The sequence below is a fragment of the Mesoplodon mirus genome (assembly GCF_964341445.2).
Source record: "Mesoplodon mirus genome assembly, chromosome: 1".
Classification (NCBI taxonomy): Eukaryota; Metazoa; Chordata; class Mammalia; order Artiodactyla; family Ziphiidae; genus Mesoplodon; species Mesoplodon mirus.
The window spans coordinates 2139429-2156338 of record NC_138976.1 but is presented as its reverse complement, the minus strand read 5'-3'; the positions used below and the strand labels follow the sequence as shown (position 1 = coordinate 2156338).

The 16910-nt window shown below is 60.2% G+C and overlaps 2 protein-coding genes across 8 annotated transcripts in view; one reads left to right on the top strand and one right to left on the bottom strand.

Moving 5' to 3' along the window:
* The window catches only part of ADAMTS13 (ADAM metallopeptidase with thrombospondin type 1 motif 13), a gene marked incomplete at its 5' end in the record, with an annotated part of 30234 nt that extends 23328 nt beyond the window's left edge, over nt 1-6906 (bottom strand). For 4 of the 7 annotated variants that reach the window (XM_082623936.1, XM_082623940.1, XM_082623938.1 and 1 more), the window contains 4 exons: nt 249-332; nt 2291-2466; nt 6049-6115; nt 6460-6906. In XM_082623936.1, the coding sequence (XP_082480062.1) occupies nt 249-332; nt 2291-2466; nt 6049-6115; nt 6460-6906 (774 nt within the window). Of the gene's footprint in view, nt 1-248; nt 687-2290; nt 2467-6048; nt 6116-6459 lie in introns of those variants that run through there. The other 3 variants (XM_082623937.1, XM_082623939.1, XM_082623941.1) reach the window with 3 other exon arrangements.
* Nucleotides 6907-7120: 214 nt separating this feature from the next.
* REXO4 (REX4 homolog, 3'-5' exonuclease) lies at nt 7121-16867 on the top strand. Its single transcript, XM_082623999.1, has 10 exons — nt 7121-7207; nt 7449-8500; nt 9927-10258; nt 11714-11851; nt 12060-12253; nt 13554-13642; nt 14667-14741; nt 15267-15341; nt 15963-16700; nt 16734-16867. The coding sequence occupies exons 2-9, from the start codon at nt 7622-7624 to the stop codon at nt 16074-16076; spliced, it is 1896 nt and encodes a 631-aa protein (XP_082480125.1). The 5' UTR covers nt 7121-7207; nt 7449-7621; the 3' UTR covers nt 16077-16700; nt 16734-16867.
* The last annotated feature ends 43 nt before the right edge of the window (nt 16868-16910 follow it).

Below are 16910 nucleotides of genomic sequence, written 5' to 3'. Positions count from 1 at the left end.
CGTTTAGGGGATCCACCCCAAGCAGGGCGCGGACCACTGCTGCCATCTCAGTCCTCGTAACAACCCTCTTACTGTCCCATGTTACAGATGAGGAGACTGAGGCTCAGCAGTGCCGCGTGCCAGGGCAGAGCTGGAATTCAGGTCCGGGCCCGGCTGGCGGGAAGCCCTGCCATCACCCCCACTGCTCTGTGCGCATCCGCAGGCAGAAACCGGTTTCCCAGTGACTGGGCGTCCAGCTCAGCGCCTACCTCAGGCTGCGTCAGGATGACCATCTTCACCAGGTGCACTCGGAACTGAGCTCCCAGGGATGGGTCCCTAAGCAGCTCTGACCCCTGTGAAAGGGCAGGCGGGAGAGGTGACATGTGTGCATGGGCGCTGCTGACTTCCAGGGGCCTGGGGCGGGGGGCGGGGGTTGCCTGGAGAGGATGCTTCATCAGCAGGGAGGGCACCCGAAATGCTAGTCCTTGGGCCTGGGAGCCAGCCATAGAGATAGTCAGAAGGAAGGTCAGCCAACACAGAGAAAGCCCGAAACAACGGGATGTGAGTAACTGCCATTAGTCTAGAACGTTCCTTTCAAACACTGCTTCTCTCGGACTGGATTTACCTTGTCCTTTCTCATCTCTGTCCACCTGCCTGAAACACCTCTCTCACCTCCACTCGCTTAAACTGCTCATGTCCATGAGGCAGCCCGAGGGCCCCCTCCCCCTCCATGAGCCCTTTCCTGGGCACCCCAATGAGAAGGCTCCCCCCACCAGGCTCCCAGCTCTCCCAGTACATCTGCCAAGATGCTGACTGTGGTCGACTTGCACTGCGGTTGCTTGCAGCAGCTTGTCCTCTAAAGGAGACGTGGCATCCAGGAGAGAGGACGTGGCGCCACCGGCCTCAGCTGACCTGAGTCTGAACCCAGGCCCTGCCCCTTCCTACCTGTACGCTCAGGATCCCGTTTACTAACCTCAGGACCCCAGTTTCCTCATCTGTAAAATGGAGAGAAAGCCTTCCATGGTCGTTGGCAGACTTAGGAACAGTGTGGCTGGCATGAGGTGGGTGCCCAGTCATGCCACTGGCCATTACCACGACTGGCACCATCTGGGCAGGGGCCAGTCTGCAATCTACCACCTGACCATCCTTGGCCCTTACAAAACACGTTGAATGACCACAGGGAGTGTGGTTCGATTACCAAATTTCAGCATATTCGAGGTGGGGGGGACCCCCAAGGCTTGAAAACAGTAGCTTTCAAGTGACCTAGAGGGAATATTTTCCACCTCTGGAGTCGGTAGGTGGAAACCCAAGCAGGTTGTCCTGGACTTGAGCCAGCTTTTCCAGGTGTCAGGGCTGCATGGGTGTGGCCTCTGGGACCCAGACTCCCTCCAGGGTGCGAGGCCCAGAGAACACATGGGAAAGGAGAGGTGTCGGAGGGCCTGGGGCTCTGAGACTGGGGGATCTTTTCCTTCTGTCCAGAATAGCTGGGCATACCTGAGGCCGGGGACAAGATGGTACTAAGGACCCCACGCTCTAGGATGGCTGCCTGCCCTCCGGGGCCAACTTACCAGGGGACTTACCAGGGGGGCAATGCCGGCCCTGCCGCTGCCGGCGGTGATATTAATCTCCTGACGTTATGGAAACTTACCTGGCCGCCTTAGAACACGTGTGTTTGTGTGTGTTTCACATGTGAATGCGCCCGTGGTTGGGCACAGGCCGTCAGACTGAACGTGTCATCAGGTGCTGCAGTCACCTGTTTCTGTGCTGCCTATTTTTCTCCGAGGTAATGGTTAGTGGGAGCCATGCTTCCTGCCCCACCATTACCCCTAGAAGCCAAGTGAAGGGGAGGCCTGCGGACATGGGGGTACCCACAAGAAGGGCCCTGGGAGAGCCTGGTGTGGGGCAGCCAGGCTGGCTGCCGGGGCAGTGCTGGCCGACATGCCCACGGATCAAAGGGACGTTGTGGGAGAGGCCAGGGTTGAGGGTCCCCGGGCGAAGGGACCCAAGTAGCAAGAGGCTGGGCGTTGCACTCCCCAGTGGGGTAAGGGAGAAAGAACAGATCATGCCTCTCCCCACCCCAGGGCCCTGAGCCCCAAGTGTGACCCCAGCCTCAGGTTCATACTGAGCTCAGCCCCCCAGACGAGACGGCTCACTGACGCTGTGCACAAGCCCCGGGTGCAGGGCGCTGTGTCCAGAGGCTCCCGAGGACGGGCTGGTTGTGGTCTCTGAGGACAGCCACCGCCCCCCCGGACTCCTGCGCCTTGCCTGGGTCAGCGCCGCCCACAGAGCCCGCGCCCACACGAGCACTCACCATGTTGAGGTTGGTGAGCACGTAGCGCTCCGTGTCCTCCCGGTGAGCCCGGTGCATGTCGGGGCCCACGGCCACCAGCAGCTCCAGGTGCAGGAGGCTCCTGGCAGCCCGTCTCCGGAGGCGAGGGGCAGGAGGACGGCCTGGCGGGGCAGGGGGCAGGGCCGACAGCCAGGGTCCTAGAGAGCAGGTGAGATGTGGCTTTGACCTCGCGGCCCCCACGGCCCCCACGGCCAGGCCCCTCCATCACCCTGCTCTCCTGGGCTTGAAGATGCGCCGCTTACTGTGGGGATGAGGGCGTGGATGGGCCCGACCCTCACTTTCTCACAGGGCATGTGGGGAGCCAGAGAGGGCCTGTCTCCTGGCACAGGGAGACTGAGGGAGCGGTTCCTCTTTTGTGTTTTTTAATCACTAATTGGCTAAGCATTTGGTTTATTTATTTGTTTATATATTTATTGAGGCATAGTTGATTTACAGTGTTGTGTTAGGTTCAGGTATACAGCAAAGTAATTCAGTTATACATATACGTATACGTCTATTCTTTTTCAGATTCTTTTCCCTTATAGGTTATTACAAAATCTTTTTTTTTTTTTTTTTCTAGATCCCCGCCCGGGGATCGAACCCGCACTCCGTGCATTGGGAGCGCGCCATCTTAACCACTGGACTGCCAGGGAATTCCAAGGTTATTACAAAATCTTGAGTATAGCTCCCCGTGCTATACAGTAGGACCTTGTTGGTTATCTATTTGATATACAGGAGGGTGTGTCTGTTAATCCCAAACTCCTAATTTCTCCTCCCCCCTCCCCCTTTGGTAACCATAAGCTAGTTTTCTATGTTGAGTGAGCAGTTCTGGCCTGACCCTCCTGGAGCTGGCCTCTCAGCACCCACGGTTTCACGCCCTTAGACACCCCCCAACTCATCTGGGACATCTTGGTCCTCCCAGCTCTTCGGGAGGAAACACTCTCGGAGGGTGAGAGGTCCCGAGGTCTCGCATGTCACTCATGTTGTGACCGTTAGAACTGACAGCTCGGCCAGCTTACAGGAGAGAGGCGGCCGGGGCTTGGGAGGATGGCCGTCTCAGGTGGAGACGTTTCATTCCACCCCTCGGGCCCAGATCCCATTGCTGTCTGGGCATTCGGGGCAGCGCAAGGCCAGGAGACAGCTACCGTGTGGCTTTTATGTCCTTCTGGTCACCCCAAAGCCCCACGCTGGGCGCACACTGGAGTAGGGGGTCACCCAAAGAAGGCAAGAAAAGCCCAGGACCACACCCCGCTTGCAGCCGGGCGCAGCCTGGGGAAGGCGTGAGCGGGCGTGGTGGCAGCAGAGCCGGCCCCATCCTGCCCACGCCCTGGAGCCGTCCTGGAGGCCTGCGGCAGCCACTCCCCATCTTTGGGCCTCTGGGTTCCCATCTGTAGCATGGGACCTATCAGGAACCGCTGACCTCGACCCGCCCGAGGCTCCAAGGTGCACGTCTGTGAACACGCTTTGTAAACTGTGAACGGCTGTTCAGAGGCGGGAGGTCTACCTGCCCACCAAGCAGACGGCCTGGGGCCACGGCTGGTGGCCACGTGTTCTCCTGGCCTGCCCCGTGAGCTGGGCACTCCGCTGCATGCTAACAAAGGTGGCTGGTGGAGCTGGGCCCAGGCATCAGGAGAGCTGGTCCCTCCCACAGAGCTGTCCTTGACGCAGCTCCACCCTCCCTCTCCCAGGAGCTGTACCTGGAACCCTGGGTGCCCTGGGGGTGGGCCTGTGGATCAGACGGGGCTGGGTACCATGCCAGGGAGGGAGGCACCAGCTCCCAGTGCCGCCTCCTCAACGGCTGGATATAGAACCTGTCTGCACCCACCAGAATATCGCCCTCCTGGAGGAGGGAGAGCCGCTTGGTGCACACAGCCCCATCCCCCATGCAGGGCCATCACAGCACCAGGCATGGACTCGCCCCCTCCAAGGGCTCCTGCCCAAGTCCAAGGTCCGAGAGCCCATTTGTGTGGAACAGCAGGGAAGCCACGCCCTCTGGGGGCTGCGCTCGCTGCCTACCATCTGCTGCCAGGCCCCCAGCCACACTTCCAGTCCCTGTCATGCACAAGGCCTCCGGGCCCCAGTCTGCAGGGCCTGGTAAAGATCCCGGCGGGGCCCCACGTGTGCAAGAACGGAGGGGGTCTTGAGGGACTAGCTAGGCCTGCGCTAATGAACAGCACTGCCTGTCACCAGATGGGCCCTGAGTGGCATCTGTTCCAACCCAGGCTGGGCCTCCTGACCCTGGAATGGGGCGGGGAGGCGGGTGGTTATGATATAAACGGCTCTGGCTCATTCAGTGACTCATCGTGACAACTCGTGACAATCCCCAAAGATACCCAAGAGGCGAGTGCTGCTGCCTTCGCCATTTCTTTCTTTCTTAATCTTTCTTCTTCTTATTATTTTTTTTGGCCTCGCAGCTTGTGGGATCTTAGTTCCCCGACTGGGGATCGAACCCGGGCCCCCGTAGTGAGAGCGCCGAGTCCTAACCACTGGACCACCTGGGAAGTCCCATCAGTGATGACACTGACGTCCAGGGAGTGCCTGGCCCAAGGTCGCCTATACTAAGGTGCAGAGCTGGAGTCTGAGCTCAGAGGTCTGACTGCCGCCTGCTAGCTGGGTGGCCTTGGGAAACTCAGCTGGCTTTTCCGAGCCTCCGAGGAACAGGCCCCCATGGTGTCAGAGTCTGGCTAAGGTCTAAGTGGTGTTGCGCTCATGTTTGGCTGTGCAGCGGGGGCTCAGAGGCATCTCTGCCCCACTGGGGTCCCCATGGCACAACCTCCCCCTGCTGCCGGCCTGGGCACCCACTCACCACACAGCCCAAGCAGAACGTGAGCCTGGACGCTGCGCCTGGGGGCAGCGGGGCAAGGCCTCCCGCAAGGCAGGAGTGGGGGGCCCCCAGCAGCCGGAGGGAGGCATTGACCACACGCTCGCTGGTGAAGGAGGTGGCGAGGAGGCCCAGAAGAGCCATCCCAGGGCTGCCAGGGAGCAGCGCGGGGCCCTGAAGGGCAGCCCCCCGTGCCCGTCCTCGGCCTCATGCTGGGGCTCACAGACGCAGGTGAGTGGGACCACGTCGAATCGGGGCGCTGCGGGAGATAGGAGGCCCCTCACTCCCCCCTGCTCGGCCCTCCAGCACAGCTCCCCCTGCCCGCAGCGCGACCCCAGCCATCGCTCAGCGTGCATCTGGCCCCGACCACAGAGAAGGCAGGCACAAGTGCGACACCCCTAATTCTCTCCGCTCTGACCACTAGCCTACCCTGCCTCTGGTCCCCACCTGCCTTTGGATCACCAATGGCCCTACTCGGAAAGGGGGCTGGCACCATGGAGGAGTCCACATACACGGCCCACGAGCGACAGGAAAAGGCTTTGGCTGGCGCTTGACCCAGCGCCCTTCTTGTGTCTCACAGAAAAGATAAATGTTTACATCCTGGCCAGAAACTGCAAGAGTTCCTGACAGTCAGTCGGCCCAAAAGGAGGCCCAGGGGTGGAAAAGACCAGCTAATTAGTGCCCGTTCCCTTGAGATATTGAGCAGAATCCCAGGGTCACAACCCCAGCCCGGCCCAGGACACCCAGACCAGTTTTTATCGACTTGGCAGGAAGTAACGGAACTGATTAACGGGGCGACAGCAGCAGCTCTGACCTCTCAGCTGAGCCACTGAAAAGCCGAGGTCCCTGACCCAAGGGGGAGAGGCCCCCTGCAGGCTCTGAGAAACTCCCCTTGCAAGGAAGACGCCAGCGCAAGTACCTTCAGAGGCAGCGTCAGGGCCAAAGTAAGCGGTCACTTCCTCTGGCTCCAAAGCCTGAAGAAACTGCTGTGGGAGAAAGGATAAGTGAGGGGAGACAAGGGAGAAGGAGGTGTGGGAAAGGAGCGGGGCGGGGTGGGGGAGGAGGGGGCCCCGGATGGAGAGGGGGCAAGCCACTCACACCGGCCTAGCCGGGTTCGCCCCTCATCAGGTGGGTGGACAGTACCGAGGCCAACTCCCTCTGCAGTGAGCCCACTTCAGCCCCTGAACCCCAAGTTCGGATTTCCTCCCACTTGGCCCAAGGGCCGTCGGGCAGCCCTTTCTCCCCCAGGGACCCGCCCTCAGCACCCAGCGGAGCCCAGATTCCCAGCTCTTGGGGCTCCCCCAGCACCACAGCCCTCGGATCCACCCACCTGCCGGAAATCAGGGAGTCCCCAGCAGCCCAGGAGGACGAGGGGTACAGAGATGAGAATTGCCCGCACACATCTCCCCTGGAGGCGAAGCTCACTCATCCTCCCAGGAAGGGAGAGCGCTGTGGTGACTGCAATCTGGCCGGTGTGGAATGCAACAGACCCGCTGGGCTGGATGATGAGGCTGTGTTTACTCTGGGCGCTTCCTCCCAGGGTAGGGGCCGAGGGGCTGGGCGGCCCGCAGGCTCCTCCCGCCGCGGCCTGGCCTTGCGCTGGGCTGGGCTTTGGCTCAGAGCACAGCCACCGGTCCTGCGCCTGGGAGCACAGAGCGGGGGTGGGATTCATCTCCCATCTGTGTGACTGTGGCTCCCGGCTGGCTGAGGCACCATCACACCTGCTTCCTAGGGACACCCTGCTTTCCATGACCTGTCCCCGCTCTCCTGTCCTCATTCCCTCCCTCTCAGCTATTGCCTGCTCAGTGCCTGCACCCGACGGCCGCCCACAGAACCGGGACGGTGGCACCAGCTCTCTGCCTGCCTCCCCAGCCGTCCCCACAGTGCTCACAGACCTTTAGCCACCGCCCCCCCACCCTCGAGCCTGCTTTCCGTTCTTCAAATACGCCCAGTGCTTTGCTGCTCTAGTTTCAGCTCAAATGTCACCTCCCTCGTGGCACCATCTAAGTGGCCCCCCCAGGGAAAGGTGTCACATTTAGAAAATAAAAATCAGGACAGCAGTGAAACTTGAATTTCAGGTAAACAATGGATTTTTTTTTTTTTGGTGTTAAGTATGCCCCCCAAATTGCAGCTAATATATGGGACATTTTTATACTCAAAATTATTCTTTATCTGAAATTCCTATTTCTCTGGGCGTCCTGCATTTTGCTGGGTAGCCTTACTCCTCCTCAAGTCCGGACCACTGTATCTCACTTCATCATCTTCGTTGCAGTTACTACTATCCAAAATTGTTGATTCATCATTTGTATTTCCCTGAAGGCCCCCACGCACGTACAGAGCCTGGGATGGAAGCTTTGGGGAAGTGGAGGCCTCACCTGTGTCGCTGATCAGGTATTGCCAGAGCCAAGGCATGGTGTGCAAGTGACTTGTTATCATTGTCCCACAGAATAATACAGTACAACACCTGTTACGATGCTTATTATTGTTATCGGATGCTGCTGAACTACGGCCCCGGGGAAGCAGGCTGTGCGACCTGGGGTGCTCCCTCCCGTCCCTGGGCCTCAGTTTCCCCGCCGCGTAGGGAAGATGGGCCGGCCTCGGACCCCGGGGCGGGAGACAGCTGCCCGGCGTCCCCGTGCGTCCACTCCGCACCCGCCGCTCCCAGGCCCCGCCGTCCAGCGCCCCCTGGCGGCCGCCTGCCCCGCCCTCCGCCGGCTGGGCCTCGGTGTTACACCGACGGCGGCCCCCCCAGTTCCCTTCCGGCGCTCACGTTTCTCGGCCCCAGGCCGGCCCTCGGGGAGATCCCGGGCTTACCCCAACCCAATCCTGGGCCTCTGACCGCGGACGCTGCTCGCCGGGGTGGTAGCCCTTTTCCTTGGGAGCCAAAGAGCCCCGCCCTGCTCCCGGCCGCGCGGAACCAGAGGCGAAGGCCCGGTTTCCAGCCGGTCGGGGAGAGAAGGGCACTTCCTGGGATCGGCGCTCACGTGTGGAGACCCGCGCGGGGCGGCTTCCGGGGTCCCGCGCGCTGCTGTCCCCGCGGCCGGCGAATTGGGGTCCGGCGGGACCTGTGCTCGGCGGGCAGAGCTCGGCTCCGGGGCCGCGGCGCCGCCGTGCATGGCCGCGGGGGCCGGGACGGTGCCGGGATGGCGAAAGCGAGGGTGCTGGTCCCCGAGCGCGCCCCGGGCGACCCCGCGCCTGAGCCCGGGCTCGTCAAGAAGCCGAATCGGAAGAAAAACAGGAAGAAAAGATTTTGGAAGAACAAAGCGCGAGAAACAGGCAGAAAGCCGGGAAACGGCCCCAGCGTGGTCGTGGTGCGACCTCCAAAGGCACCAGAGGACTTTTCCCAAAACTGGAAGGCGCTGCAGGAGGAGGTAAGGCCGCGGGGGCCCCGCGGATGGAAAAACGGAGACGGGCTTGTGGGGCCCAAGGGAGCGCAGATTGGCGTGAACGCTGTGGACAGAGCGGTCCACAGAGAGGTGGCCTGTTGAGGGCGGCAGCGAGCTCGCAGGCCAGTGAATGGCAGGGACTTGATGTAAACGATTCTGGCAACATCCTGGACCTTTAATAGGTGAGAGTTGACAGCAACTGTCGCCGGCTACTGAGCTCTTAAAACGTACAGACGCTGCCGGCTGAGTTACATGTGTTCTTATTTAACCAACTCTGAGATAGAGTCCTTAATCGTCTCCATTTTACAGACGAGGAAATGGGCCGGAAAGGTTACGTAAGGTGTCCAGGTTTGCAGCCGGTTCAGCAGATCCAGGAGTCAGACGCCCAAGCCCCTGCTCGTAATGCCGTGTTGTACCTACTGCCTTTCTCGGAATCAGTGGCCCAAACTTACTTACAGATTACAGGTTACTGTCTCCTAAATGCTGTTTGCTGTGCTTCACTCATAAATTCTCTCCATTTCCGTTGGAGTTGGCTGCTGTTCTTACCGCTGTTTTCTAGATGAGGCAGAGAGTTTAAGGAACTTGGCCCAAGGTCGCACAGCTAACTAGCAGATGGCAGACTGGGGTGCAGATTCACACCGTGGGGCGTGAGTTTGTGCTCTATGCTACGCTGACCTTCAAAGTCTCTTCTAGTTCCTGAAATCTGTTACGGAGGGAGCCTCAGAGTGAGAGCGAGAACATAAGAGCTTCTGAGTTTCTTAACACAGCCGGGCATCTTAGGGCAGAGTCCAGAGCATTCTCCTGTCTTGACACACAGGCCGATGAAATTTTCCCTCCGGCAACCCCCGGGTGCTCTGACTTCTTGAGCTGTAACTTTATCTCTTTCTCTCAAGAAAGTAAAGCAAAACTAAGCAAGCAGAGCGATATTTATCATGGAAAAAACCTTGTGTTTTCTCCAGTTCATACAAGAAAGTACATTCATCTTTAAACATTATGGGAACAGGTAAGTAGAAACCTGCCTAACGACTCAGCTGGTTGCCATGTAGCAGGGTCTTAACCGTGTTGAGAATGGCCACACCGGGGACTTGCACACAAGAGGAGGTTGGGCTGGGAGACCTCAGCCCTCCGTGTAGGAGAGCAGGGGTGCAGCTGCCAGCCCTTTTTCAGCCACTTTTCGTTGGACACACCCTTCTCTTCCTGAGACCCTCACAGCAGTAGCAAACCAAGAAATCTGATCAAGGAAGTGGCTGCCATGCACCAGCTTGTTGGCCTGAGCTGTGAAGGAATTAATTCTAAATGTGGAAACAGGTTGCTTTTACACACACACACACACACGTACAAGCTTTCTTAATCCTTTGTGCATGTGTTCCAAATTAAAACGTGTTGCGTATTTTATCTTGGGTTCCATTAGTTGCTGAAACAAAAATCACAGGCCCCGGAAGAGGCTCTTGTTCTCTCTCAGACGGATTCCAAAAAGCAGCCCCAAAGTGTCCAACAAAACAGGAAAGTGATCTCAGATAAAGCAAAGAGAGATGAGATGGGGACAGAAAACACAGACCCCAAGGCCACAGGGGCCTCTGTGCCCTCAGGATGTCTGATGAACAGGAAGATCCAGGCACAGTGCAGTGAGAAAGGAGCAAAGAAACGGACCAATGATGACATTTCCCCGAAACGAGAAGTCAGACATAAGAAGTGGAAAGCTGGGGAGGTGACCGCCACCTTGCCCCCGGCCCCGCCCACCGAGTAAGTACCCCCGGGCTGGCACGGCTGTGATGAACTGTCTTGGCTTAGTCAGCCTCCTGGCCGAGAGCCAGGTCGCAGCGACTAAGGCCTGTCTCCTTAAGGAGGCCGAGGCTGCTGGCCCCTCCGTCACCTTACCCTGGTGCTGTCGGTTTCCTTGTTGACTATTTGTCTCCCCTGGAATGTGGGCACGAGGGAGACAGAGCCCGTTTCATAGCTGCTTTGTCTCTGGGGCCTAGAACAGGGCTTGGCACATGGGAGGCCCCAAGGAAGGGTTTGTGGAATGAATGAACGCCAAAGCCACAGGGACCTGAGTGTGAAACCGATTCCCACGTCTTGCTAGCTGGGTGGTGTGGGGCAAGTTCCTGACGTGCCCGGAGCCTCAGTGTGCTCACCCGCGGTGGGTCTGTGAGGTGCAGCGTGCTGACCCAGTGCCTGGTGGTTACCCAACAAACCCTGTGGTGTCACCCACCCGGGGAGGACCAGAAGTCAGTGGCTGCCTCTGACTGGCTCAGCCAGGAGTGGCGTGTTTGTAAGTCAGTCTGGCTGTGTGTTGCCTGGGGTTGAGGACACCATCGCTGAAGGTTTCAGGAAAGAGCAGTTTGAGTGCCTGCCGCGAGTCACTTCCCCAGGCACGCTCTCTGGAAACAGAGCAGTCATGACAGGTTCCTCTGTCTCGAGGGGGGGCAGACGATGCACTGAAATTATTTCAGTAATTCTTTCAGTGTGGCTGGGATACATCCAACGAGGGAGAAGCCTGTGGGGGCAGATGGCCAGAGGGGCGCGTCCAGTCAGTGAGCTCAGGAGGCTGTCTCTAAAGAAATGACGTGGACGCTGATCCCGAAAGACACAGTCACGAGCCACTGCTATCCATCCCTGCCCGGCTGCAGTCCATGTCTGCAGGGCTCGGCCCGGGGACGTGGTGGTGGGGCTCTTTGTCTATGTTCTGCACTCATCGTGTTTCTCTGAGGTTCTTAAATGTTTTATAACTGACCCGTTAGTTTTGTGATTGAGAAGAAAATGTTAGCAGCCAGTACACCTGACTGGGGGTGGGGGGCGTATTTCTGTTTTATATTCTTTTTGTTGCTCTGTAGTTCCTAAGTTTCAGCTAATGAGTGTTTTTTGGTTTTTTTTTTCATTTATTTTCTGGCTGCGCCCGGTCTCGCTTGCAGCACGTGAGATCTTTCGTTGCAGCATGCGGACTCTTAGTTGCAGCATGCATGTGGGATCTAGTTCCCCGACCAGGGATCGAACCCAGGGCCCCTGCATTGGGAGTGCGGAGTCTTACCCACTGGACCACCAGGGAGGTCCCTAATGAGTAATTAAAAAGGAAAGTGCCAAGATGATCACAAAAGCCGGAGCAGTGGGCTGACGGCCAGGCGCTTGGGGCCGGACTGCCCTAAGAGCAGACCCTGCTCACCTGCCCGTGCTTAGCTTGTTCTCCCCTCTGCCTTTTAGAGAAGACATCTGGTTTGACGACGTCGACCCAGCGGACATCGAAGCAGCCATCGGCCCGGAGGCAGCCAGGATAGCAATGAAGCGGCTGGGTCAGAGCGGGAGCAGCATCACGCTGGTGAAGGAGCGGGCCTTCGGCGGGTACGCGGGGCAGGGCCGCGGGGCGCGCTCCGACTCGGGGGGCGGGGGCGGGGGTCCTCAGGAAGGGCCCACTTCCCTCTCCTCCCATTGAGTTGGGCAGGCGCCTCTCGGGGTCCGGCTGAGAGCCGTGCTCGTCACATTACTGAGCGGTGGTGCCAGTTCCTGGGTCCTGCGAGTGGATTAAACTGGAGCCTTGATTCCCCTCCAGCCTCACTAAAGCCTTAGCTGTGGACTGTGAGATGGTGGGCGTGGGCCCCAAGGGGGAAGAGAGCATCGTGGCCCGTGTGTCCCTGGTGAACCAGTACGGGAAGTGTGTTTATGACAAGTACGTGAAGCCAACCCAGCCGGTGACTGACTACAGGACGGCGGTCAGCGGGATCCGGCCCGACGACCTGGCGCAGGGTGGGTCGCTTCAGCGCGGGCCCGAGGGCGGGGGCGGCTGGAGCGCCTTCCGTGTCTCCCTGCGGCCCTTTCTGCTGCAGGCGCGGGCACAGCGAGAGCCCGGCGGTCTTCCTCCCTCCCGGGCGGGTGGGCTCAGGGCTCCCGTGCCCGCTGGCGTCGGCCTCGCTGCCTGTTGGCCCCCAGCCCTGAAGACCAGGACGGTGTTCCTGGACGGAGAGAGGCCGCTGTGGGGTGGGGGGTGGGGTGGGGAGGCCGTGAGCAGCAGGGGGCCTGGTCTGGCGCAGGTTCCCTCGGGGGGGCCTCGGTGCTGGGCATAGGCTGGGGCGGGGCGCGGGGGGGCCTCGGCGCTGGGCATAGGCTGGGGCGGGGCGCGGGGGTGCCTCGGCGCTGGGCATAGGCTGGGGCGGGGCGCAGGGGGGGCCTCGGCGCTGGGCATAGGCTGGGGCGGGGCGCAGGGTGGGCCTCGGCGCTGGGCATAGGCTGGGGCGGGGCGCGGGGTGGAGGAGTGAGCCTGTCCTTTGTGCTCTTGGTCAGGGAGGTGGCTGTACAAGGCAACGAGCCGTGGCCCAGCTCGGGACACAGCCTGGATGCTGAGCCCGTAGGGTTTGCCGACGGACAGGCTGTCGGGGGAGGGCAGAGAGGCACCCGGGGGGCCCCAGATTTGGGGCCTGGGGAGGTCCTGGGAGCAGGGGCTTGAGGCGGCGGCTCTGTCGTCCTCTGGCTGCGTGCACTCTGCTCTCCGCACCTCTCAGGTTCCCTGGAGCACAGCCCCCGAGGTGGCCTGGCCGCTCGTCAGCCCCAGGGCCTGACCACATCTCCATCCGGGCTCTGCCAGTCCTGCTAGGGTCGCGGGTGGGCAGAGGCGCGGGGCCCAAGCGCGGTTGCTGCAGCCCTTCCCTTTGGGCGTGAGGGGACGGGGTGGCCCCGAGGGGTCGGCTCCGAAAAAGCAAGCAGAGCTGCCTCCGGAGCCCAGGGTCTAGAGCCGGGCTTCTCACCGTCTGTGGGGAGGGCCACCCCCGCCTCGTTTTTGTCTCCAGTTGGAAAGACATCAAACACATGCCCTGGCTTCTTACTGTTAGATTCAGCTGTCAGAATTACCCTGGCAGGGGGCTGTGAGTGTGCTCCCCCAACTTCTTCCCTGTTGGGGTGCTGGGACGGCCCCTCGGCCTTGGCATCACCCTCCTGAGCAGAGTGACCTGCCTGCCAGTCCTCGCAGGTCTAACCTGGTGGGGGGGGCCTCTCACTCAGCACAGTAGTGATGGACATGTCACTAAAAACCACTTCTTTGTTTTGTTTCCAGGAGAAGAATTTGAAGTCGTTCAGAAGGAGGTGGCAGACCTGCTGAAGGGCCGGATTCTAGTCGGACACGCGCTGCACAACGACCTGAAGGTGCCGGCTCCAGGCGCCTCTTACATAACGCGGTGTCCCAGGTGGTCGCGCTCTCTCCGTGACTTGGGTGATGCGCTCACCGTGTCAGCTTGGGGGAGCGGGTCCCTGCACACCCTCGTAGGCAGAGCCGGGCGCTGTCTCTGCCACCCTCACCCGCCCGATGGGCCACCACCCGTCTCAGGGCAGAGCCCCTCCTGTCGGGGAGCATCCCCGGCGCCCATTCCTCGGAGCCACTGGGCAGTCCCCGTGTCACAGGCTGGCCCGTGGCGGCCAGCACAGGGGCCGCAGGCAGGCTCGGAGGGTCCCCTTCCTGTGCCCCAGAGGGTGGGGCTCAGCCTCTGCCCCTTAGGGTCTCTGCTGTGGGCAGAGCTGACCCACCTGTTGGGACGAGAAGCTCGGGGCAGGCACTTGTGGGAGACTGTCCTTCCTGGGCCTGCAGCTTTTCAAACGGTGTTTCCTGGAAGCTTGGCAGCGTCCGATGTTTCAGGGACCCATAGAAGTTGGTCTTAAGTGTTTTTTAAAGGTAAATTTTGAGGGAATTTCCTGGCGGTCTAGTGTTTCGGACTTGGTGCTTTCACTGCCAGGGCCTGGGCTCAATCCCCGGTCGGGAGCTAAGATCCCACAAGCCGCACAGTGCGGCCGGAAAAGAAAGAAAGTAAAGCTTGAACTGTTAAAAACCAACAAGTCCTCTGCCCACGGAGACGCGTTTTGTCATAAACGTTCTCACTTCAAGAGGCCCCGGTATCTCGTGCTCCCTCCCCATCCCTTGTAACCTGCGCAGACTCGCGTTTCAGCCGCTTGCTGGCTCCTTGGTGACTGAGTCTCCAGCTTCCCCGGTTTCAAGGCTGTTTTCATGCCCATGGTCCTTCTATCACTTTCCCACGGTGATTTTCCCTCAGAAGTTCAGGCTCGCGTCAGTGCGTGTCTTATCTGTGTGTGCACGTATGTTGTGTGTTGGAGTTTGGCAGAAGGGGTCTCCCGCTGCAGATGAACAACAGAATGCCCGTCCTGTTTTCTCCTCCAGGCGCTGTTTCTTGGTCACCCGAAGAAGAAGATCCGGGACACTCAGAAGTACAAACCTTTCCGGAGCCAAGTGAAGGTACTTGGAAGCGCGCGGCTCTGTACAGTGTAGTTCAGTTTCTCGGTTCACGTGATTGTCGGCTCTGGTCCCTGAAGGCTGGCTTACTGATGAAAGGTGTTGGGTTTCGTTTGGTTTTTCCTTTTAACCTTTAAAACTAAAAGGAATCTTAGAAGAAACAGAGTTCTGCCAAATGCCAACTTTAGAGTTAGTGTTGCTGAGGGCAGGTGAGTTCCACTCTCTGATCTCTGTGATTAGACCCCCGACTGCGGGCAAGAAGCCGCCGTCGTGTCTATTCCAGAGGCAGGGCTGCCCTTGAAGTGAGCAGGGCGGCCTGAGGCCAGAAGGCAGAGATGGCAGAGTCCTTTCCTGGTCCTCCTCTATGGGCTGACCGGGTGTCACCAGCCCGCAGGGCCGCGGGCACTTCCGGTGGGAGGGACACTGAAGGCCACTTGGGTCGGGGCTCAGCGGGCAACTCCCCTGCCCAGGCGGGGCCTACAGAGGCCTCACCCGAGCGTGGCTGTGCGCTGCCCTCTCCCCTGGCAGAGTGGACGGCCGTCTCTGAAGCTGCTTGCGGAGAGAGTCCTGGGGATCCGCGTGCAGCAGGCGGAGCACTGCTCGGTGAGTGTGTCCTGGGTGACAGGCCTCGGGACTGGGGGCTGGGCCTGGCCTCGTGTGCGAGGCTCAGTGTCACCTGAAGACAAACACAGTGGGCCTTGGGCGGCTTCTATTTTAGGAGGCTCCTGGCCCGTGATAAATGACATGTCCCAGCAGGCCTGCAAAGTGTCGGTTAAATTCTAAATGGTTACATTTAACTAGTACGTCACACCAAAAAGCTACTAGCGTACTGTAGTCGGAGACAAAGGCCCCCGTCTGGACCGAAGGCCCTCCAGGAGTGCGCGGGAGCCCGCTCGCCCGCAGAGCCCGGCCGTTGGGCTCTTGTGCCCCAGCATCAAGCTCAGGGCCTGCCGTCCCCCCACCCCGTGTCCTTCCTAATTCTGTGGTGTCTGGAGCACCCACGAGGCAGCACGCTCATCCCTTCGCTTTAGGTCCCTCCCTCCCGTGAACTGGGGCGCGGAAGCATGCTGAGGGCCGTGGTGCTGGACCACTGCTCTCGTCAGTTTTCTCCTTCACTCGTCCGTGTCTGATGCCAGGACTCGGGAACTGTGGGATGGACTGGCATGTGTGTGGCCATGCTTGTCACCCGGCGGGACAGTCATGGTGACGCTCCATGTCCCCCAGATTCAAGATGCGCAGGCAGCTATGAGGCTGTACGTCCTGGTGAAGAAGGAGTGGGAGAGCATTGCCCGAGACAGGCGGCCCCCGGCCTCCAGCGCCCCCGGTGACGACGCCTAGCAGGAGCCCCGTCCTGTGCCACGCTCGCAGGCAGCTGGGACCAAGTCACCGGACAGATGGAGTCCCCCCCAGAGCAGTGACCCTGTGGAAAGGTTTCAGAATCATGGCAGCAGGGGCACGTGGCGTGCTTGCTGCTGGGCAGCACGTCTCCTGTCTGGTTGTGGCGTCTGAGACTCATCCCCGCACGTGGGACGGGAGGAGGGGCTGTCCCTGGGGGTTCCCCGGGTCCCAGGACCAGAAGCGCCTAGTTGTCCCCAGGTCTGCGGCGCCTTCCTCTGAGGAGGCCCCTTACCCTCGTAGCCTCGGCCAACGGAAAGGAAAGAACTCCGCGGACTCGGGCCTGGACCACGCGGCTGTGGGCAGCCCGGCGGCAGCCTCGTTGCGGGGTTTTCAGCGGTTCCTTTCTCACCCGCCACACACAAGTTTAAAGTGCAGGTCGGGGCCCATGGCCAGCGAGGGGAGCTCGGGCTGCCCAGCACGGTGGCAACAGTTCTCCCCAGAGGTGGGCGCCTGCCCGACTAGGATGGACGTTCTGACCACGGGCGGCCTGCGGGCCTCTCCCCCCAGCCCGGGCGCGGGGGGCCTTCTAAGCACAGGAGCAGCCAGTTGCAGTGAGTGGAGCGTGTGACGCACCAGGCTGTACCGAGCCCCTGCCAGCCGTACAAAAAGTCCAAACCCACAGAGGATGTTGTGTGACATAAACACAGGTTTTTACTTGAGCTGGAGCTTGTGAAGGCTCAGTGTCTGAGGGGACTACTGTGTCCCCCTGCTGGTCCTGGATGACACCTCTCCCTGACCCCCACCCCTAAGGAGACACCCTGTGGCACTGGGTGC

Excerpts from the sequence above, each read along its gene's own strand:
- REXO4 (XM_082623999.1), top strand. The coding sequence starts at position 7,622 with ATGCTGCTGAACTACGGCCCCGGGGAAGCAGGCTGTGCGACCTGGGGT. Across the intron at positions 8,501-9,926 it reads GGAAGGCGCTGCAGGAGGAG|TTGCTGAAACAAAAATCACA; the intron begins GTAAGGCCGCGG and ends GGGTTCCATTAG. Across the intron at positions 11,852-12,059 it reads AAGGAGCGGGCCTTCGGCGG|CCTCACTAAAGCCTTAGCTG; the intron begins GTACGCGGGGCA and ends ATTCCCCTCCAG.